At 36.7% G+C, this 24,711-nt stretch overlaps 1 protein-coding gene and 2 long non-coding RNA genes across 8 annotated transcripts in view; 2 read left to right on the forward strand and 1 right to left on the reverse strand.

Annotated features, from left to right (window-relative positions):
- Positions 1–554: 554 nt before the first annotated feature.
- Positions 555–24,711, reverse strand: part of LOC6502484 (BTB/POZ domain-containing protein 7) — a 31,995-nt gene continuing 7,838 nt past the window's right edge. Inside the window, exons 3-6 of one of the 6 annotated variants that reach the window (XM_032455999.2) lie at positions 8,889–9,461; positions 6,664–8,830; positions 928–1,274; positions 555–874 (exon numbers count right to left, since the gene is read on the reverse strand). In XM_032455999.2, the coding sequence (XP_032311890.1) occupies positions 734–874; positions 928–1,274; positions 6,664–8,830; positions 8,889–9,302 (3,069 nt within the window). In that variant the 5' untranslated portion in view covers positions 9,303–9,461 and the 3' untranslated portion in view covers positions 555–733. Of the gene's footprint in view, positions 875–927; positions 1,275–2,275; positions 2,596–2,648; positions 6,264–6,316; positions 8,831–8,888; positions 9,462–24,711 lie in introns of those variants that run through there. The other 5 variants (XM_032456001.2, XM_044717587.1, XM_032455998.2 and 2 more) reach the window with 5 other exon arrangements.
- Positions 15,215–16,633, forward strand: LOC116656427. The gene is made up of 2 exons (XR_004311386.2): positions 15,215–16,169; positions 16,221–16,633. It is a non-coding gene; the product is annotated as an uncharacterized LOC116656427 (long non-coding RNA).
- Positions 19,142–20,570, forward strand: LOC116656428. Its single transcript, XR_004311387.2, has 2 exons — positions 19,142–20,106; positions 20,158–20,570. It is a non-coding gene; the product is annotated as an uncharacterized LOC116656428 (long non-coding RNA).

Consider the following 24,711-nt stretch of genomic DNA (forward strand, 5'->3'; position numbering starts at 1 on the left):
CGTCTGATCCTGCACGATCAGGGTTGAACTTTGGCAGAACAATGTTTTTGGCATCTTTTGGTTCATTTTGAGAGCACTGCACTTGTTTTATTAGCTCAGCGAAATTACGATTTTGCATCTCCAAAATTGACAAAAGATTTGCATCATCGGCTGGAGGCGGAGGTAATCCCACTTCTGATGACGAGGATTCATTATCCGAGTCTTTGACCGGACTTTCGGCGAAACGTTTTCTGGCGCGTGGCATGTTGATTGAATTTCACAACTCGACTGCCTCTTTAATTCATGTCGATCCCTTTTCAATTCCTTCTCACCCTCCAATACACACGCACAGTGTGGTGAGTTATGACGAACACTATCTGTCTCACTCATGCCCACGGCCAGACTACGTTGACAGAATTATGTATCTGCCTCGCACGAAAGAAAGGGGAACCACAAAGAAATAAAACAAATGTGTACCAATAAATAATCGTTATAATTTGAATGTTTAAATTATTCTGCGACATATATTTAAAATTTCATTCTGAAGACTTACTAATCTTGCAAAAATTTGCACATTTACAACACGAGTTAACAAATTCACATATATTTCAATATACATACAATGATAAAAAGAAATTGATTATAATTTATAAGTATTTTATTTAATTATCTAAGCTTTGCGGATAGTTATATTGGATTCTACTCGGAAAGGCATGCTTAAATAATTTTTCCTGGTCGGTCCAATTTGCAGCCTCTATAAAAATCTGGGAGGACCGGAATTAAACATTCCGGAATGTTCGCGATGCAACGTAGGTGAGGCCTGCCCTTGTCGCAGGATTTCAAAAGGTGAATTTGAACGATGCCTAAAATGGTGGTAACTATTTTGAGGCAGTTGCTGAAAATAATAGCATTATTTACATTTTTAATTAAACGGTAATGGAAGCCTACCTGAATATTACGTATAGTAATACTACTTGTTGCAGTTCCAACGACATGGGGGCTTGGACCATCGCCTAAATCCAATTGCAAGCTTTCTGGTACCTCGTTATTAATAATTGATGCGCGTGTGCTAGTGGAAATACACCCAGATCCACTATTTGTCAAATGAAGCTGCCCCAACGATGCCGTAGCCATAGCTACATCCGGCATCATTTCGGAAAGATGACTGTTACCGGCATCTAATGCAGATGCTCCACCCTCGGTGTCGGCATCAGACCCCAGACTGTTATCATGAGAAAATCCAAAATCGCCCTCAGTTATAAAGGCAGGCAAATCGTTACGATGTTGACTTGAATTTGAAAGACGTGCGTAGCCAAGTGACCGGGTCAATGTAATAGTTATAATATTATATCAAACACCCGAAATCAGTGGATTTTATTTTAAGTAATTACGATAGCAAGATAACACACTTTTTGCTCAAAAAGTATAAATATTATTAAAAAAATACGAAACTATATTGTAAACTTTCGGGATATTTAAGCAAATAATTAAAAATTATAATAAATATTTTATAACCGGCTGACTATGTCCGATATTTGCGATGTATATTTTATCCGATGTATATATTGTAATTAAACCACCACCTAAAAGGTGGTATAGGTATATCAACTTCTGTTTGGCCCGAAATTAACTTTTCTTGTTACTTCTCTGAAATGAACAAATCTTCATGGCATTCGGAAGTACAAGTTAAAATATGTTGCAGATCGCCGATTACGTGGCAAGCAAGCACCTATGCGTACTATGTTTGATATATGGAACAAAATATTGCAAAAACCACCACCTTAGTGGTGGTATAGGTATATCAACTTCGGTTTCGCCCGAAATTAACTTTCCTTTTCTTGTTACTTTTCTGAAATGAAGAAATCTTTATGGCATTCGGAAGTAAATGTTAAAAAATGTTGCAGATCGCCGATTACGTGACAAGCTAGTACCTATGCGTACTATTATTGAATTATGGAACAAAACATTGCAAAAATTGTTAGCCGAAAGTTAGTGTAAGATATGGTTTATGCCCATATAAGAAAAATATACCCTTGCAGTTTATGTTTAATTTTTGAGTCTAATAAGGAACAAGGTTGGATTCTCGAACAAAGATAGACTCAAAAGAATCAACCAAACTTTTAAAATTTTGAATAATCTAAAGTTTATTTTATAGGCCGAAAAAACCGACATTACCGCAAGGCGCCTCTTCGTATATCCCTTCATTGACGGGTAAAAAGTAAAATAGAATCTTTCAATTATATATATATTTAAAATTTCATTCTGAAGACTTACTAATCTTGCAAAAATTTGCACATTTACAACACGAGTTAACAAATTCACATATATTTCAATATACATACAATGATAAAAAGAAATTGATTATAATTTATAAGTATTTTATTTAATTATCTAAGCTTTGCGGATAGTTATATTGGATTCTACTCGGAAAGGCATGCTTAAATAATTTTTCCTGGTCGGTCCAATTTGCAGCCTCTATAAAAATCTGGGAGGACCGGAATTAAACATTCCGGAATGTTCGCGATGCAACGTAGGTGAGGCCTGCCCTTGTCGCAGGATTTCAAAAGGTGAATTTGAACGATGCCTAAAATGGTGGTAACTATTTTGAGGCAGTTGCTGAAAATAATAGCATTATTTACATTTTTAATTAAACGGTAATGGAAGCCTACCTGAATATTACGTATAGTAATACTACTTGTTGCAGTTCCAACGACATGGGGGCTTGGACCATCGCCTAAATCCAATTGCAAGCTTTCTGGTACCTCGTTATTAATAATTGATGCGCGTGTGCTAGTGGAAATACACCCAGATCCACTATTTGTCAAATGAAGCTGTCCCAACGATGCCGTAGCCATAGCTACATCCGGCATCATTTCGGAAAGATGACTGTTACCGGCATCTAATGCAGATGCTCCACCCTCGGTGTCGGCATCAGACCCCAGACTGTTATCATGAGAAAATCCAAAATCGCCCTCAGTTATCAAGGCAGGCAAATCGTTACGATGTTGACTTGAATTTGAAAGACGTGCGTAGCTGCACTGTGCTCCAGGACCAGAATTATATGCCATAAAATTAGCTACACCAATAATACCAGTTGAGTGATGTCTTGGAAAAGTAAGATTTCGGTTGTTACATGGGTGAACCATATCAGTATTATAAGACGACACTGATGATGCCATTGTAGCCGTCGATAGAAACGAAGGTGCTGCGTTTGTGTATTGTGAAACTGATCCATGAGCAGCTGGCGAAGGGGGGGGACTCTGGTTTTCATCTTCAAGTAAACTAACCTCATTTTGGGCCGATGATGGTGTAACAGTTGCTTCTATAGAGGGATCATTACTTCCTTTATTGATTTGGAGAGAGTTCCCCAATATATCAGATACTTCATCCGGAAGATTAAACTCTCTAACAACTCTAAGCCTAATTTGCCGGTCAATTTCATTTTTTGACGAAAGAGGGAGCAGCAATGCACGTTGGCACATTGGTGATTGACGCAATTTATGTTCACGCTTCCGCGTAGCTAATAACGTTTGGTTGTCCGGTGGCGGTATTGCAACTGCTCCCCCTAAAAAACCAAAATGTTGTTCATCATTATTTCTTTCTGCCCCAATACCCCTGTTTGAGCCAGAATTTAAGTGAGATACCATATACAATGTGTCTGGAATATTTGGAGGATGCCTAGTAGTGCGCATTCGTAATATTTCTACGTGATTGTGCGTTGGCATTCGATCTTCTAAAAGTGTTTTTACTTCTTCAAAATATGGCATAAATAGACGCGGCCTTACATACAATCCCTGGTTTTTTCCTCCACGAATCCAGGCGTTGATACGGAGATTTTCTCTTTCATCCCCAATCATATGTGATGGAGGTGTACTTACAAGACCTCTTCGAATGGCTTGACATAAAACGTCACAATGAGGGGGTAAGACATGGTCCATCCGTACTAAAGGTAGCAGTTCTGACAGAATTTCTCTTAGTTCTATATCACTTATGTCGCGTTTTTTTACACCTTTGCGTGTTACTGAATGGGCTGTATGTGACAACAAATTTGGTTCTCTATCTTCCATACGTCGAATAAGTTCTTGCTCGCCCCATTTTAAAACCGCTTGCAATATTTCTAACTCCGACGCTTGTAAAAAGTTACTGTGCAATACATGTATTAACTGGGATTTATCCAATTGATGCAGAACTGGCGAGGCGCTAACAGCCGAAAATTCTTCTCGCAAATATTGACAAGCTTGTCGAAAAACCCATGCAGAACCATAAGGTTGGCAGCCCCACCTTAAAACGGTGGGTAAGGTGTCTAGAGATAATCATTCTAAAATCAAATCCTCACATCCTTGGGCCAATATATCAAGTTCCAAAAATTTGATATAGTCCGATTTGATATAGCTCCATAGCTTCTTCAAGAGTTGTTGGACGCACTCGGCCAGTGTTGGTTAAAGCATGGACTTCTCCTAGAGAACCCGCTGTTGTACTTGATCCAACACCACGCAAGATCAAAGTCAAATCTACTGTGTCTAAATAAATAGCTTCAAGCAATACGCGTGCATACCTTTTTGGAATAACAGTTTCGTTATTCTACATACTCATCTATTTTACGTGTACGCCGCGCAATTAAATTTCGAAAAAATGGTGACCGCGCGCTTAATATTGCTTTATGGCAAGGAAGTTTGATTTTTGGACGAAATCCATACTCCGAGGATCCTGAGTCTTGTCTTAAATGATCATTTGTTCCATCTGCTGTAAACACTAGTGCTTCATCTGCATAGTCACCTGTTTCCAATAAGTATCGTAAATCATGTTCCAGTGGGTTCGGAGTACCAAAACTTTCACCCAGCTGACACAAAACGCTAACGTCAACATTTGAAGATCCTCAAAAATTTTGGCTTAGGTTGCCCGTAATAGAATCCATAGAAGGTCTCAACCATCTAACCTGAAAAACACCAAATTAGGGCATTTCCGATCAATCAGTTAAAAGGCATACGGTATAGTCGACCAATCCCGGCCGGTCCGATTTATATACTGCCTGCAAATAAAATAAGGATGTGTGCTAAGTTTCTACTGGAACAAAAGGCTTCAAAACTGAGAGACTATTTGCGCAGAAACAGACAGGCTACATGCTATTTATTGTAATTTTTTATGTTATTAGGAATTTAAAATTATAATAAATATTTTAGAACCGGCTGACTATGTCCGATATTTGCGATGTATATTTTATCCGATGTATATATTGTAATTAAACCACCACCTAAAAGGTGATATAGGTATCTCAACTTCTGTTTGGCCCGAAATTAACTTTTCTTGTTACTTCTCTGAAATAAAAAAATCTTCATGGCATTCGGAAGTACAAGTTAAAATATGTTGCAGATCGCCGATTACGTGGCAAGCAAGCACCTATGCGTACTATGTTTGATATATGAAACAAAATATTGCAAAAACCACCACCTTAATGGTGGTATAGGTATATCAACTTCGGTTTCGCCCGAAATTAACTTTCCTTTTCTTGTTACTTTTCTGAAATGAAGAAATCTTTATGGCATTCGGAAGTAAATGTTAAAAAATGTTGCAGATCGCCGATTACGTGACAAGCTAGTACCTATGCGTACTATTATTGAATTATGGAACAAAACATTGCAAAAATTGTTAGCCGAAAGTTAGTGTAAGATATGGTTTATGCCCATATAAGAAAAATATACCCTTGCAGTTTATGTTTAATTTTTGAGTCTAATAAGGAACAAGGTTGGATTCTCGAACAAAGATAGACTCGAAAGAATCAACCAAACTTTTAAAATTTTGAATAATCTAAAATTTATTTTATAGGCCGAAAAAACCGACATTACCGCAAGGCGCCTCTTCCTATATCCCTTCATTGACGGGTAAAAAGTAAAATAGAATCTTTCAATTATATATATATTTAAAATTTCATTCTGAAGACTTACTAATCTTGCAAAAATTTGCACATTTACAACACGAGTTAACAAATTCACATATATTTCAATATACATACAATGATAAAAAGAAATTGATTATAATTTATAAGTATTTTATTTAATTATCTAAGCTTTGCGGATAGTTATATTGGATTCTACTCGGAAAGGCATGCTTAAATAATTTTTCCTGGTCGGTCCAATTTGCAGCCTCTATAAAAATCTGGGGGGACCGGAATTAAACATTCCGGAATGTTCGCGATGCAACGTAGGTGAGGCCTGCCCTTGTCGCAGGATTTCAAAAGGTGAATTTGAACGATGCCTAAAATGGTGGTAACTATTTTGAGGCAGTTGCTGAAAATAATAGCATTATTTACATTTTTAATTAAACGGTAATGGAAGCCTACCTGAATATTACGTATAGTAATACTACTTGTTGCAGTTCCAACGACATGGGGGCTTGGACCATCGCCTAAATCCAATTGCAAGCTTTCTGGTACCTCGTTATTAATAATTGATGCGCGTGTGCTAGTGGAAATACACCCAGATCCACTATTTGTCAAATGAAGCTGTCCCAACGATGCCGTAGCCATAGCTACATCCGGCATCATTTCGGAAAGATGACTGTTACCGGCATCTAATGCAGATGCTCCACCCTCGGTGTCGGCATCAGACCCCAGACTGTTATCATGAGAAAATCCAAAATCGCCCTCAGTTATCAAGGCAGGCAAATCGTTACGATGTTGACTTGAATTTGAAAGACGTGCGTAGCTGCACTGTGCTCCAGGACCAGAATTATATGCCATAAAATTAGCTACACCAATAATACCAGTTGAGTGATGTCTTGGAAAAGTAAGATTTCGGTTGTTACATGGGTGAACCATATCAGTATTATAAGACGACACTGATGATGCCATTGTAGCCGTCGATAGAAACGAAGGTGCTGCGTTTGTGTATTGTGAAACTGATCCATGAGCAGCTGGCGAAGGGGGGGGACTCTGGTTTTCATCTTCAAGTAAACTAACCTCATTTTGGGCCGATGATGGTGTAACAGTTGCTTCTATAGAGGGATCATTACTTCCTTTATTGATTTGGAGAGAGTTCCCCAATATATCAGATACTTCATCCGGAAGATTAAACTCTCTAACAACTCTAAGCCTAATTTGCCGGTCAATTTCATTTTTTGACGAAAGAGGGAGCAGCAATGCACGTTGGCACATTGGTGATTGACGCAATTTATGTTCACGCTTCCGCATAGCTAATAACGTTTGGTTGTCCGGTGGCGGTATTGCAACTGCTCCCCCTAAAAAACCAAAATGTTGTTCATCATTATTTCTTTCTGCCCCAATACCCCTGTTTGAGCCAGAATTTAAGTGAGATACCATATACAATGTGTCTGGAATATTTGGAGGATGCCTAGTCGTGCGCATTCGTAATATTTCTACGTGATTGTGCGTTGGCATTCGATCTTCTAAAAGTGTTTTTACTTCTTCAAAATATGGCATAAATAGACGCGGCCTTACATACAATCCCTGGTTTTTTCCTCCACGAATCCAGGCGTTGATACGGAGATTTTCTCTTTCATCCCCAATCATATGTGATGGAGGTGTACTTACAAGACCTCTTCGAATGGCTTGACATAAAACGTCACAATGAGGGGGTAAGACATGGTCCATCCGTACTAAAGGTAGCAGTTCTGACAGAATTTCTCTTAGTTCTATATCACTTATGTCGCGTTTTTTTACACCTTTGCGTGTTACTGAATGGGCTGTATGTGACAACAAATTTGGTTCTCTATCTTCCATACGTCGAATAAGTTCTTGCTCGCCCCATTTTAAAACCGCTTGCAATATTTCTAACTCCGACGCTTGTAAAAAGTTACTGTGCAATACATGTATTAACTGGGATTTATCCAATTGATGCAGAACTGGCGAGGCGCTAACAGCCGAAAATTCTTCTCGCAAATATTGACAAGCTTGTCGAAAAACCCATGCAGAACCATAAGGTTGGCAGCCCCACCTTAAAACGGTGGGTAAGGTGTCTAGAGATAACCATTCTAAAATCAAATCCTCACATCCTTGGGCCAATATATCAAGTTCCAAAAAACGTCCGATTTGATATAGCTCCATAGCTTCTTCAAGAGTTGTTGGACGCACTCGGCCAGTGTTGGTTAAAGCATGGACTTCTCCTAGAGAACCCGCTGTTGTACTTGATCCAACACCACGCAAGATCAAAGTCAAATCTACTGTGTCTAAATAAATAGCTTGAAGCAATACGCGTGCATACCTTTTTGGAATAACAGTTTCGTCTAACACAATACGAGTCGGAACGTGTAAAGATCGTTCTACATACTCATCTATTTTACGTGTACGCCGCGCAATTAAATTTCGAAAAAATGGTGACCGCGCGCTTAATATTGCTTTATGGCAAGGAAGTTCGATTTTTGGACGAAATCCATACTCCGAGGATCCTGAGTCTTGTCTTAAATGATCATTTGTTCCATCTGCTGTAAACACTAGTGCTGCGTCTGCATAGTCACCTGTTTCCAATAAGTATCGTAAATCATGTTCCAATGGGTTTGGAGTGCCAAAACTTTCACCCAGCTGACACAAAACGCTAACGTCAACATTTGGGTTATGAGAACATAGGTCACCAGTGTACAAGTAACGTAATAATGAAGAAAACATTTGTACATCAATTGGAGAAGATGGGAGTTCAAGGCATACACGCGCTCCGAAGCCCGGGCACCCAGTGAGCAAGTCACGAAAATATACACAACGGGCTGATAATATTGAGCGATGAACAGGGAATACTGCTCCACGAAAAACAAGGTCACAATCTGTACACAAATGTTGGTCATAAAGAGCTGCTAGGTCTTGTTTGTATGTCGCCGCAGGTGGTCGAGCCAGTTCAGCTTGTACCTAAAAATACAAAAAAAATGTATTGTCACATATATAATGTCATATTTATGTTGCTAACCGACAAGTCCCTCAGAGCTGACAAAGCTTCAAACTCTTCGCAAAGAGCAGCCAATTCCAAAGGTTTCCAGTCCGACACAAAATCTCTTAAGACTCGAGCGTGATCGCAAGCTTTAGACGAACGGCGGCGTCGAATTAATTTTCGTTTAAGCGTAGCAAACCCGGTAGTACGTTTTCGTCTTTGCTCACGATGGTATTGAGCACTACTTATAATATTGTCAGGATTTTCTCCCATACTTCCGCTCGAAACATTAACATTTCCAGTTGTGACTCCTTCAGATCCCGAAGTTAGCATTCTCGTCATGCTGATAGGCATAATAACTGAAAAGTTTCCATTAGAATTGCCTGTATTATTGTTTACGCTTCCTGATGATGCGACGTTAGAACAATTATTGCTAGAGGTGCTGGCTCCCATTGTACTCAATCAATTCTTTAAGAGCCATAAACAAAATAAGATACAATATTTGCGTTTTTTTTCCTTTATTTCTATTTAGGGCATTCGACCAGTAATTCACATTTGTTGGCCATATTCATACTTCCATTCATTCTAAAACGTTTATTCAAATCATTAAATCTGAAAAAAACGAAGAATTCAATAAGGAAAGAAATGATATCGTTTGGTTTGTTTTTAGCTTATAGATTATTATACCCTTGCAGAGGGTTTTATAATATTGGTCAAAAGTGTGCAACGCAGTGAAGGAGACATCTCCGACCCTATAAAGAATTTATATTCTATAGGTGATCCTGACCTCCTAAGTCGATGTGAGAATGTCTGTCTATCCACCGCTCTGTTTCTACTCAAACTAGTCTAGTTTTAAAGATGATGGTGAGGTGTCAGGTAAGAACAATGTGGTTATTTTTATCAAAGCTCTAATATCAAAGAGAGCAATTCATTTTTTAAATTTCCACAAACAGATGAATTTGAATAACTTTAGAACGAAATATTTTTCCTAATGACTCTAATGTGCCATTAGTTCAAATTAGGTGAATCAATATTTTTTTCACTTTCACCCAAATTCATTTTAAAACAGGAAAGGAAAGCTAACTTCGGGCGGAGCCGAAGTTGATATACTCTTGCAGTTAAGGTTGTGCCATTTCCGATCGTTCAGGTCTATGGCTGCTATAGGATATAGTCGGCCAATCGTTATGAAATTCAGCAGATCAGATTTTATTGCCTAAAAATGGAATCCGTAGAAAGTCCCATCATTCTAGCTTAAAAAACACCAAAGTTATGCTAATTCCGATTGTTCAATTATATGGCAGCTATAGGATATAGTCGGCCGATCCTTATGAAATTTTTCAAATTGGATTATTTTGCCCAAAATATGTACCAAATCCCATCTTTCTAACTTAAAAAACATGAAAGTTATGCCAATTCCTATCGTAACATGACAGCTATTGGATATAGCCGACCCTTATAAAATTTTGAACATAAAATATTTTGGCAAATATAACATGCGTGGAAAGTCCCAACCCTCTATCTTAAAAAACACCAAAGTTATGGCATTTCCAATCGATAGCTTTAAAACTGAGAGACTACTTTGCGTAGAAACCGAAAGAAAAACGGACAGACGGACATGCTTATATCGACTAAGGAGGTGATCCTGATCAAGAATATATATACTTTATAGGGTCAGAGATGTCTCCTTCACTGCGTTGCACAATTTTGACCAAATTAAAATAATACCCTCTGCTAGGTTGTAACAAGAAAGGAAAGCTATCTTCGGGCCGAGCCGAAGTTGATATACCCATGCAATTAGGCCTCAAATTTTTATTCTCAATTCTCAAAGGGATCGGCCATATATATTCGATACGATATATATATAATAATATAAACTGATATCTTACTGCAAGGGTATATCAACTTCGGCTTAGAGGTTTGCATGTCGGTCCAGTTGAAAAAAGAACGAGAGTTCAAACCACAGTGGCGAGTAAGTAAATAATACTTAACATTTTTTTTAGTTTACAATTGGTAAATATTATTTAACAGCAATTGGTAAGGAATAAATTAAAAACAAGAAAGGAAAGCAAACTTTGGGCGGAGCCCGAATATATATTGATATACCCTTGCAGTTCAGTCACAGTCCGCTAGGTGGCGCCACGCATTTTAAATTATTAGATATATAGCGGATCGTATTTAGTCGGCCGATCCTTATGAAATTTGGCATATTGAATTATGTTGCCCAAACAGTAATCTGTACCAAGTCCCAGCTTTCTAACTTAAAAAACACCAAAGTTATGGCATTTCCGAACAATCAGTTATATGGCAGCTATAGGATATAGTCAACCGATCCCGGCCGTTCCGACTTATATACTACCTGCAAGAAAAAAAAAGCATGTGTGCAAAGTTTCAACTCGATAGCTCCAAAACTGAGAGACTAGTTTGCGTAGAAACCGACAGACAGACGGACAGACAGACAGACAGACAGACAGACGGACATGCTCATATCGACTCAGGAGGTGATCCTGATCAAGAATATATATACTTTATAGGGTCGGAGATGTCTCCTTCACTGCGTTGCACACTTTTGACCAAAAATATAATACCCTCTGCAAGGGTATAATAATAATTATCAAATTTGGCAGATGAAGGGTGGGTTTCCAAAAATGTTTTCAAAAATTGGAATGTATGGCAACTATAGGATCTAGTCGGCCGATTCCAAGTATAGTCGATTCTTAGTCGGCCGATTTTAGCAGATCGGATCATGTGGCTTTCCCATAATCCTAACTTAAAAACAACATAGTTGTGTCTTTTCCGATTAATCGGTTATATGGCAGCTATAGAATAAAGTCCGACCGGTCCCGGTAGTTTAGACTTATATACTGCGTGCAAAAGAATGAAGGATGTGTACAAAGTATGAAGCTGGTAGCTTTGAAACTGAGGGACTAATTCACAGACAGACGGGCTGGCGGATTCTCAGGAGGATATCCTGAATGTATACAATACTTCATAAAGTCGGTAAAGTTTTGACCAAAATTATAATACCCTCTGCAATGTTATGTTATGATCTATTAACATACAAAATATAGAAGCCTGTACGGAACCTGTACACAAAACGTTATACTTAATCCATTGTCGGCGTTTTTGCGAAAAAAATTAGTATCTGATTATAATCAGTATAGAGGCTTTCAGTTAGTCTTGAAAAACTTATTTGAATTTTTTGGGCAATAAGGAATGTCGTGACGTCATGTCGCGTAATATCACGCATAATATCACCTAAATAAGTCATGAACCACGTGCAATTCTTGCTTGCTTTTTGTTAATTGTATTTTATCCTTAACCAGATCAAGACGTTTGAAATTTTTTTAGTTTTTTATACCCTTGCAGAGGGTATTATAATTTTGGTCAAAAGTGTGCAACGCAGTGAAGGAGACATCTCCGACCCTATAAAGTATATATATTCTTGATCAGGATCACCTCCTGAGTTGATATGAGCATGTCCGTCTGTCCGTCTGTCTGTCTGTCGGTTTCTATGCAAACTAGTCTCTCAGTTTTGGAGCTATCGAGTTGAAACTTTGCACACATCCTTCTTTCCTTTGCAGGTAGTATATAAGTCGGAACGGCCGGGATCGGTCGACTATATCCTATAGCTGCCATATAACTGATTGATCGGAAATGCCATAACTTCGTTGTTTTTTAAGATAGAGGGTTGGGACTTTCCACATATGTTATATTTGACCAACATATCTTATATACAAAATTTCATAAGGATCGGCCGACTATATCCTATAGCTGTCATACAACGATCGGAATTGGCATAACTTTGGTGTTTTTTAAGTTAGAAAGATGGGACTTGGTACAGATTCTATTTTAAACAAAATAATCTGATTTGCCAAATTTCATAAGGATCGGCGACTATATACGATCCTCTATATATCTAATAATATAAGATGCGTGGCGCCACCTAGCGGACTGCGACTGAACTGCAAGGGTATATCAACTTCGGCTCCGCCCGAAGTTAGCTTTCCTTTCATGTTAAAATTTTTTTTTCAAAGTTTTTCCTAAAAATATATGGGAACATACAGTAACGAAATAATAAAAGCACCACTACATCACATTTCGATTTTTATTAAAATAAAATGTTATTGGTATTGCTATTTTACGTAGTAATTACAAAACTCAAATTCTTGTTTTAATATTTATACCCTAGCAGAGGGTATTATAAATTGGTCAAAAGTGTGTAACGCAGTGAAGGAGACATCTCGGACCCTATAAAGTATATATATTCTTGATCAGGATCACCTCCTGAGTCGATATGAGCATGTCCCTTTGTCCGTCTGTCTGTCTGTCTGTCCGTCTGTCTGTCGGTTTCTACGCAAACTAGTCTCTCAGTTTTGAAGCTATCGAGTTGAAACTTTGCACACATCCTTCTTTTCTTTGCAGGCAGTATATAAGTCGGAACGGTCGAGATCGGTCTACTATATCCTATAGCTGCCATATAACTGATTGATCGGAAATGCAATAACTTCGTTGTTTTTCAAGTAATTAGGATGGGAGTTTCAGTGGATTCCTCTTTGGGCAAAATAATTCGATATGCCAAATTTCATAAGCATCGGCCAACTATATACGATCCGCTATATATCTAATAACACAGGTGTTGTGCTATTAATAGTTTTTAATAGCAGCCGAATAAATATGTACACGCGTTTCAAATCAGTGTTTCAATATATTTATTTAGGGTTCAATTTAACCCTAATCTATGCGGCTCCAATCAACTCCAAATCACAACAGACGCAAAAAACCAAGAGCTTGCGCAGAAGCTCAACCAAAGCTCCCCAAAGCGCATACGCTTCAAATAACAATAAAGCGCATGCGAAACTGGGAGACAAAACAGAGACGAAAACATGCTGATAACAACAGCTGCAGCTTAGCATATTATAATTATTTTATATGCATTCTTTGGTGGCTGCTTGGCATAATTTCACCTGCTCCATAACCTTTAAGCTCCCATAAATCAAAGTCCAGAACAAACATAGGTTCTATCACCCACAGGTTCCGCGGTACACCTAAGAGAAGAAATCGATCAAATTTTACCATATATTGAATTATGTAGGCCGTGTAATGGCGATAACCATCATTGTTTCTAGTACATATCATTTTTGAAATGTATGTGTACCAACTAAAATTAAACAAGAAAGGAAAGCTAACTTCGGGCGGAGCCGAAGTTTATATACCCTTGCAGTTGAGTCGCAGTCCGCTAGGTGGCGCCACGCATCTTATATTATTAGATACATAGCGGATCGTATATAGTTGGCCGATCCTTGGCATATCGAATTATTTTGCCAAAAGAGGAATCCATTGAAACTCCCATTAAATAGTATTTTCTTCAATTAAATTGGAGTTTTTAATCTCATATTTTCAAAAAGTCATGACTATCTTGTTTCTTTGTTCAAAACGTATCTATTGCAGGTTCAGCTTGTTTCGCAAAGCTTTACAGAAGTTTTAATATAATATAAGATGCGTTAAAAAACTATTATGGATCAATACGTCTATGTGAATATTTTGCAAACTGTAACGTTACCCTTCGAAGAGGATGAAATGCCTTTTGTTTGGGTCTTCTAGCAGGTTAACGACCCGAAACAACAAGCAAAAAGACAAAGAAGTGGTTCTCCAAAAATTCAGTTAAAGTTTTGGAGTGGCCTGCGGAGTCGCCGGATCTAAATTCAAAAGAGAATCTGTGGTCCGACGTTAAGAAAGGAGTCAATGATACCTAATCGATGTTTTGTTCAATTCTATTTCCATGAATTTCAATGATGATTTCGGCTGATTTTTTATGAATTCACGCACAGTTTCGATGGAATTTTCGGTGATCACGGATTTTGGTTGGCCCACATGTTCATCGTCACTTATGTCCTCACGACCACTTTGAAAACGTTGAAACCACTCGTGCACTCTGCTACGGGATAGGCAATCATCGCCAAAAACTTGTTTCATCAATTGAAACGTTTCGGTAAAAGTTTTACCAATTTTAAAACAAAATTCAATGTTGGGTCTTAGCTTGAAGCTCATTTTTGCACCGATGACAAAAACATACTGACAAAAACAAAACACACTTAAAACGCAATAAATTCACTTCCAATAGATCAAATGTCATGCAATTTTTACTGGAAGTCGATAACAGATAGCAGATTCTAACGCACCAGTTGACATATAGATGGCGCCACTAGAGGGCGCTAGATTCAAAAAAAACCCGGTAACTTTTGAACGCACCTTGTATATCGGTAACATAGATATACCCTGTTCCTATATTAGTATATTGATTTTTATTCATTCGTATACATTAGTTAATACAAAACATGTCAAATACCAAATAAAACTAAATTACTAAACAAAACGTTAGGTCCAGACAAACGCGCAAAAGTTCTTCAAAAGTTCTAGCAATAGAGCTTACGCAACCACGAGTGCACCGGACGCAATATGATGCCGTGGTACCAACAAGGGTCACACGGATCGAAAGACACGCGCGCTGAGTAAGCATTGATTATGCTTGCGATCGTGGAAGAGCCAAAAGAAAGAAAACACCAAAATATTTGGAAAGCTCAGTGAACCCAACGGCAAGAGCCAACAACACAGTGCAGTTGCATTGACCAATTAGGAGCAAAGACATGGACTTCAGTTACAGCAACAAGTTACTGACTTCAAGTTACAGCGATTGTGGCAGCATTGAAGCAACGCATTATTATTCATAAGAATCATAATTGTCAGTTCAAAATCTAAACTCAAATAAATATAATGTAAAGTGACTTAATTTTTTTTTTTTATAAAGAATAGTAACCTAATCTTTTAACTCATGTATATTTTAAAAACATATTACTGCTACCAATTAATCACCAATAATGCCTCTCTGCGACTGTACAAGCAAAAACCCTCAATGAGATTATCAGTTTAAGAAAGAGAGTAAGATGCTCTCTTGGGCCTGTCACAAGAAACTTTTGCGTCAATTTTTATTGTATGGAATTCGTATTTTATATATTGTAGTCAGTGATTGAAGTGAGACGACTGCCCTAGTCACTCTAACACGTTCACAGTCATACTTTAAACTTGTATATCATCCGCCTGTTAAAGGAACCACATATCTTGAACCAGTCTTCAAGATATTCAGAATTATGTAAGTTAACAATAATTAAATTACTAAAATATCAAGCCACCGGACTCCGTCGCTGGTGCAGCTCCACCGAAAAGTCTTAGCTAACTCAGGGATTGAATTCAGAATTCAAATCAGAATTGGTTTAAGTTTGTCAGTTTAAAAATTACAATCAAACAATAAACAACCATAAATCAGTAAGTTAAATATTTTATTAGAAATAATTAATAGAAAATGAATCTCAACAGCAAACCCAACATTTTAGCTATAACCAGGCCCAACGTACTATCCACGACCCCAACATTTATGGAAAAGAAGTCTTTCTAACAGAACCAACCTTCGGCGCTACCGAAGCTAACATGACTGATTCAACAGAAAATCGAAGTCAGGAAGAATACTTAGAACAAGCTGAACAGCACCCAGAAGAGTATGACGAAGACACAGAACAATACAATAACACAAAACAAAATTTGTTTAGGGTAAAGTCCTCCACACTCATTTTTAAGAGGGGAAGACGGACGTGTGCCCAAAAAAAAGTCCAGGAAAAAACGTATTGACATGAACACAGATAAAAATCTTCACAGACCATCAAGCTCTGACTTACTCCTTGAGTAGTTGGAATGGAAATCCTAGAATAAAAATGTGAAGATCTCGAAGAATATGACTATGAATTATTCTATAAACCAGGGAAGACGAATGTATTAGCTTGAGACTTCAAAAAAAATTTTTTTGTAAAAATTTTTTATATAATAGAACAGTATCTCAGGAATATCCTGGAATATCGATTATCCTGTATCCAGGAATATCGATCGGACTAAAGCTCGCTGAGATACCGATTTTCTAGTTACTTTCTCTCCATATACTTTCAATAGCTTTTAAAACTTTAGACGCGTTTTTCTCAAAACAACTTTTTCAAGTCTGTGCGTAACGTAACTCAAAAAGTAATGCTCGGATCTAAATAAAATTTTTCACACATCTTGCGGATGAACGAACGCTTTTTTTTTAAAAATTTTTTTTTTACCATTTTTTATGAAAAAATGGTACCTCCGACTTTAGAACCGAGCCAAAAATTCAAAATCGCTTATTTTTCAAAATGGTTTCGTTCATCCGCACGAGAAACTCATATTTTGAATAAATCAATTCAATTTTTTAATTTCCGATAACACTGTAAGGCCAGACTTTACGCACCGCAAGATAATAATTTTTTGAAGCGACTCAGGCCGAAGTTATGCCAATTTCCACATATGTTATATTTGACCAACATATCTTATATACAAAATTTCATAAGGATCGGCCGACTATATCCTATAGCTGTCATACAACGATCGGAATTGGCATAACTTTGGTGTTTTTTAAGTTAGAAAGATGGGACTTGGTACAGATTCTATTTTAGACAAAATAATCTGATTTGCCAAATTTCATAAGGATCGGCCGACTATATACGATCCTCTATATATCTAATAATATAAGATGCGTGGCGCCACCTAGCGGACTGCGACTGAACTGCAAGGGTATATCAACTTCGGCTCCGCCCGAAGTTAGCTTTCCTTTCTTGTTAAAATTTTTTTTTCAAAGTTTTTCCTAAAAATATATGGGAACATACAGTAACGAAATAATAAAAGCACCACTACATCACATTTCGATTTTTATTAAAATAAAATGTTATTGGTATTGCTATTTTATGTAGTAATTACAAAACTCAAATTCTTGTTTTAATATTTATACCCTAGCAGAGGGTATTATAATTTTGGTCAAAAGTGTGTAACGCAGTGAAGGAGACATCTCGGACCCTATAAAGTATATATATTCTTGATCAGGATCACCTCCTGAGTCGATATGAGCATGTCCCTTTGTCCGTCTGTCTGTCTGTCTGTCCGTCTGTCTGTCGGTTTCTACGCAAACTAGTCTCTCAGTTTTGAAGCTATCGAGTTGAAACTTTGCACACATCCTTCTTTTCTTTGCAGGCAGTATATAAGTCGGAACGGTCGAGATCGGTCTACTATATCCTATAGCTGCCATATAACTGATTGATCGGAAATGCAATAACTTCGTTGTTTTTCAAGTAATTAGGATGGGAGTTTCAGTGGATTCCTCTTTGGGCAAAATAATTCGATATGCCAAATTTCATAAGCATCGGCCAACTATATACGATCCGCTATATATCTAATAACACAGGTGTTGTGCTATTAATAGTTTTTAATAGCAGCCGAATAAATATGTACACGCGTTTTAAATCAGTGTTTCAATATATTTATTTAGGGTTCAATTTAACCCTAATCTATGCGGCTCCAATCAACTCCAAATCACAACAGACGCAAAAAACCAAGAGCTTGCGCAGAAGCTCAACCAAAGCTCCCCAAAGCGCATACGCTTCAAATAACAATAAAGCGCATGCGAAACTGGGAGACAAAACAGAGACGAAAACATGCTGATAACAACAGCTGCAGCTTAGCATATTATAATTATTTTATATGCATTCTTTGGTGGCTGCTTGGCATAATTTCACCTGCTCCATAACCTTTAAGCTCCCATAAATCAAAGTCCAGAACAAACATAGGTTCTATCACCCACAGGTTCCGCGGTACACCTAAGAGAAGAAATCGATCAAATTTTACCATATATTGAATTATGTAGGCCGTGTAATGGCGATAACCATCATTGTTTCTAGTACATATCATTTTTGAAATGTATGTGTACCAACTAAAATTAAACAAGAAAGGAAAGCTAACTTCGGGCGGAGCCGAAGTTTATATATCATCGCCAAAAACTTGTTTCATCAATTGAAACGTTTCGGTAAAAGTTTTACCAATTTTAAAACAAAATTCAATGTTGGGTCTTAGCTTGAAGCTCATTTTTGCACCGATGACAAAAACATACTGACAAAAACAAAACACACTTAAAACGCAATAAATTCACTTCCAATAGATCAAATGTCATGCAATTTTTACTGGAAGTCGATAACAGATAGCAGATTCTAACGCACCAGTTGACATATAGATGGCGCCACTAGAGGGCGCTAGATTCAAAAAAAACCCGGTAACTTTTGAACGCACCTTGTATATCGGTAACATAGATATACCCTGTTCCTATATTAGTATATTGATTTTTATTCATTCGTATACATTAGTTAATACAAAACATGTCAAATACCAAATAAAACTAAATTACTAAACAAAACGTTAGGTCCAGACAAACGCGCAAAAGTTCTTCAAAAGTTCTAGCAATAGAGCTTACGCAACCACGAGTGCACCGGACGCAATATGATGCCGTGGTACCAACAAGGGTCACACGGATCGAAAGACACGCGCGCTGAGTAAGCATTGATTATGCTTGCGATCGTGGAAGAGCCAAAAGAAAGAAAACACCAAAATATTTGGAAAGCTCAGTGAACCCAACGGCAAGAGCCAACAACACAGTGCAGTTGCATTGACCAATTAGGAGCAAAGACATGGACTTCAGTTACAGCAACAAGTTACTGACTTCAAGTTACAGCGATTGTGGCAGCATTGAAGCAACGCATTATTATTCATAAGAATCATAATTGTCAGTTCAAAATCTAAACTCAAATAAATATAATGTAAAGTGACTTAATTTTTTTTTTTTATAAAGAATAGTAACCTAATCTTTTAACTCATGTATATTTTAAAAACATATTACTGCTACCAATTAATCACCAATAATGCCTCTCTGCGACTGCAAGCAAAACTACAAGCAAAAACCCTCAATGAGATTATCAGTTTAAGAAAGAGAGTAAGATGCTCTCTTGGGCCTGTCACAAGAAACTTTTGCGTCAATTTTTATTGTATGGAATTCGTATTTTATATATTGTAGTCAGTGATTGAAGTGAGACGACTGCCCTAGTCACTCTAACACGTTCACAGTCATACTTTAAACTTGTATATCATCCGCCTGTTAAAGGAACCACATATCTTGAACCAGTCTTCAAGATATTCAGAATTATGTAAGTTAACAATAATTAAATTACTAAAATATCAAGCCACCGGACTCCGTCGCTGGTGCAGCTCCACCGAAAAGTCTTAGCTAACTCAGGGATTGAATTCAGAATTCAAATCAGAATTGGTTTAAGTTTGTCAGTTTAAAAATTACAATCAAACAATAAACAACCATAAATCAGTAAGTTAAATATTTTATTAGAAATAATTAATAGAAAATGAATCTCAACAGCAAACCCAACATTTTAGCTATAACCAGGCCCAACGTACTATCCACGACCCCAACATTTATGGAAAAGAAGTCTTTCTAACAGAACCAACCTTCGGCGCTACCGAAGCTAACATGACTGATTCAACAGAAAATCGAAGTCAGGAAGAATACTTAGAACAAGCTGAACAGCACCCAGAAGAGTATGACGAAGACACAGAACAATACAATAACACAAAACAAAATTTGTTTAGGGTAAAGTCCTCCACACTCATTTTTAAGAGGGGAAGACGGACGTGTGCCCAAAAAAAAGTCCAGGAAAAAACGTATTGACATGAACACAGATAAAAATCTTCACAGACCATCAAGCTCTGACTTACTCCTTGAGTAGTTGGAATGGAAATCCTAGAATAAAAATGTGAAGATCTCGAAGAATATGACTATGAATTATTCTATAAACCAGGGAAGACGAATGTATTAGCTTGAGACTTCAAAAAAAATTTTTTTGTAAAAATTTTTTATATAATAGAACAGTATCTCAGGAATATCCTGGAATATCGATTATCCTGTATCCAGGAATATCGATCGGACTAAAGCTCGCTGAGATACCGATTTTCTAGTTACTTTCTCTCCATATACTTTCAATAGCTTTTAAAACTTTAGACGCGTTTTTCTCAAAACAACTTTTTCAAGTCTGTGCGTAACGTAACTCAAAAAGTAATGCTCGGATCTAAATAAAATTTTTCACACATCTTGCGGATGAACGAACGCTTTTTTTTTTTAAATTTTTTTTTTACCATTTTTTATGAAAAAATGGTACCTCCGACTTTAGAACCGAGCCAAAAATTCAAAATCGCTTATTTTTCAAAATGGTTTCGTTCATCCGCACGAGAAACTCATATTTTGAATAAATCAATTCAATTTTTTAATTTCCGATAACACTGTAAGGCCAGACTTTACGCACCGCAAGATAATAATTTTTTGAAGCGACTCAGGCCGAAGTTATGCCAATTTCGTTCGTTCTATAACAGCTGTAGGATAGAAACTGCCGATCCCTATGAATTTCGTTCATAAGATATCTTGGCCAAATATACTATGTGTGGAAAATCCCAATCCTTTTACTCTTATGGCAGCTATAGGATATAGTCGACCGATCCCCCCAAACCATAGAAGGATGTGTGCAAAGTTTCAACTCGATAGCTTTAAAACTGAGAGACTAGTTTGCATAGAAATAGACAGACGGAGATGCTCATATCGACTCAGGAGGTAACTTCGGCTGCGCCCGAAGTTAGCTTTCCTTTCTTGTTTTAAATTACTTAACGATACCTTAAAAAATTTATAAAGACTAATTTAAAAAACGCGTAACTTTACGACCAATGAAGCTAACTTCACATGTAATATCAAATCAAATTCCAAAATCGTAAGGATAAATAATACACTGAGAAAAAAAAATATTTCTTTTCGGCCCATGGCTGTTTTTTTGTTTGTTTTTCTTGCATGTGCCGAAAAAGAATATTTTTTATATGCAATTTTGTACACCTATGTATATAGCATATTTTTATAAAAAATCAGAAATCAGATATTTTGGGTTTCGCATGCAGGTTTGTCACCGGTACTTTACCACGTCAAGAGGTTTTTTTATGTGATATCAGTTGTTTTTTTGTATATATTGAACTTCAATTATTTAAAATAGAACGCATAATATATAGAATATATATATATTGAAGTAACCTCTGGACAGGCGATTCACACAGTTAGCAATACTTTAATTGTAAGGATAAACACCAAAACTCTTTTTATTTACTCCATAGATTTTGACATTAAAGTGGAAGAATTAAAAAACTTTCCAAAGATGAAAAGAATGTTTCGATAGCTTCAGTGATTCTGAAGTTATACGTATTTTTAAATTACAAAGGTTTTCAAATTTGGTTAGTTTAAAAATTTTTATTAAAAATTTGCCAAAACTCTACTAAAAATCTAAAAATGTTTCGTATTTGTGGGATCCTTATGGAATTTTCACTATATTATCAAAAAAAAAAAACAGGAAAGGAAAGATAACGTCAAGCGCAGCAGCAGCTGTATTATTTTCAGTGTAATTATTTTCTGTGCATATTTTTTTGTCTACTATAGATTTTTAAAAAACCTTTTCAACGGTGTAAAGCCCATTTTAATATCTTTCTTTATTAAAAGGTTATGAATTTTTTAATTTAAAAAGTTTTTTTTTAATTTTTTAACGTAAGGTTAAGGTATTTCAAAAATTTGTAGAACAATAGTTGCTCATATGATAGTAACAAACATCTACAACTTTTTTCAGGATTGCCAAGAAAAAAATAGTGCAAGACAGTGCAGACAAACTGCCTTAATTTGGAAAAAGCTTTAAAAATCGAATTTCTTCAATAACTTCTAAAAGAAATGTTAGATCGGGTCGGATCGCAGTACCAATCGACGCGTATTTAGGATTAGAATGAAATATATTCTATCTGGGGACTAAAATGTCTCCAGCAGTCCCAATTTAGTGATTCAAAATTTTTTTACTTTCACCCTAATTTCTCCCAAACCAAACGAAAATTTTTGGACAAAAATTATCTAATTAAAAAAATACCTTTCATTTGGTGTATAATTCATTCAGATTGGATGCCTACAGATTTTTAATTCTTCGGCTATATATGGAGTGTCACCGCTCACGCCAAGGCATGCAGGTCGTCACCTCGAGGACTGCCGTCAACTGTGATGTATTATTGATTTTTATAGATTTATTAAATTCGATTTTTACAGGGTATTGTAATTTTGGTCAAAATTGTGCAACGCAGAGAAGGAGACATCTCCGATCATTAATTAAGATCCTGTCTGTTTGTCTGTTTCTACGTGAACTGGTCTCAAGCAATGTCCTTTGTCCGGTCGAATATATATAGTTTTGGTGTTTTAAAGCTAGATTATTGGAACTTTAAACAAGTTCCAGTTTGGGTAATGAACTAAGCCGATATATCAAAGGATAAAGACCGGCCAAATAACTGATTGATCGAAAATGCCATAACTTCAGAATTTTTTAAGTTATAGGATTTTACACATATGTTATATTTGGCCAAAATATTTTATGTACAAAGGATCGGCCGATATAAGGATTGGCCGACTATATCCTACAGCTGTCATAGAAAGAACGAAATTGGCATAACTTTTGGTGTTTTTTAAGTTAGAAAGTTGTTAGAGACTTGGAGCATATTCCATTTTGGGCAAAGTAATCTGATATGCAAAATTGTATAAGGATCGGCCGACTATATCTTACATCTGCCATATAACTGTACGATCAGAAATGGCACAACTTTGTTATTTTTTAAAGAGTTAGGTGGGTTTACTCGTCCAAAAAATGGATTGTTTTAAATAATTTTTTTTTATATAAATAATAAAAATTTTTCTTAAACATACATATTAGAAGAAGAATTTCTGAAATTTTCAGAAAGAAATTGAGACAGCCATTGAGACGTCGTTTCTGGTGATCCCTCCTAAAAAAGGTGCTGTCTCTTTGACAGCACAATTCCTGACAGAATCATCTGAATTGAAAAGACAAAATATTTCCTTTTAGTACAGACCTAAAACTAGAATCTGAACGAAGGAAAAAAAAAGTGAAAATTTGACACCTTTTTGTAAAAAAATTTAAATTGTGGTGAAATTTGTTCAACATTATTTTGTTTTAGGGGGGCAGGATGGTTTAAGAGATAAAAAAAAAAATTTTTTCAAAAATTGTTTATATAATAGAACATTATCTCAGGAATATCCTGTGAAAGTTTCATGTCGATCGGACTAAAAATCGCTGAGATACCGATTTTCTACAGGGTGCGCCATCTCAATGTGGTCAATGGAAATGTTGAATAACTTGAACAATTTTCAATGAATTTTGGAAAAACTTTTTTTATTATCAATTCAAAGCTTTACAATTTGTTCCAGCTATGTTCAAAAAACGACGTCGATCAAATGACCACCATTATTGCGCAAACAAAATTGCGCTCTTTTTTTGGCATTTTGCATGACATTTGCCAGCATCTTGGGCGATATCGCAGCGATTTCGGCTCGAATGTTGTCAGCTCGTCCAAAGTCTTCGGTTTGTTCGCGTACACTTTGCTTTTCAAAAAGCCCCACAAGAAAAAGTCTGGTGCAGTCAAATCTTTTAGGCGCAGCACGGCCGCGATACTTTTTACGATACGAACGCTGTGTTGCAACAACTGAACGATTACATTTAATGTACATTGTAACTATTTCCGCGCGTTTTTTGGGCGTAAAGCGACTCATGGCTAAAATTGTATTGGAATAACCTTTACAAAACGCTTATTCTGTCCGCCATCGGTTGAGATCTGTCAAAGTTATTCAAGGTTTCCATTGACCACATTGAGATGGCGCACCCTGTAGTTACTTTCTCTCCATATTCATTCAATTGCTTTTAAAACTTTATAAACGCGTTTTTCTCATAACAACTTTTTCGAGTCTGTGCGTAACATAACGCAAAAAGTAATGCTCGGATCTAAATAAAAATTTCACACATCTTAAACAAAATAAATACTCCGGATGAACGAACGCTTTTTTTTT

Source organism: Drosophila ananassae, chromosome XR, assembly GCF_017639315.1.
Source record: "Drosophila ananassae strain 14024-0371.13 chromosome XR, ASM1763931v2, whole genome shotgun sequence".
Taxonomy (NCBI): Eukaryota; Metazoa; Arthropoda; class Insecta; order Diptera; family Drosophilidae; genus Drosophila; species Drosophila ananassae.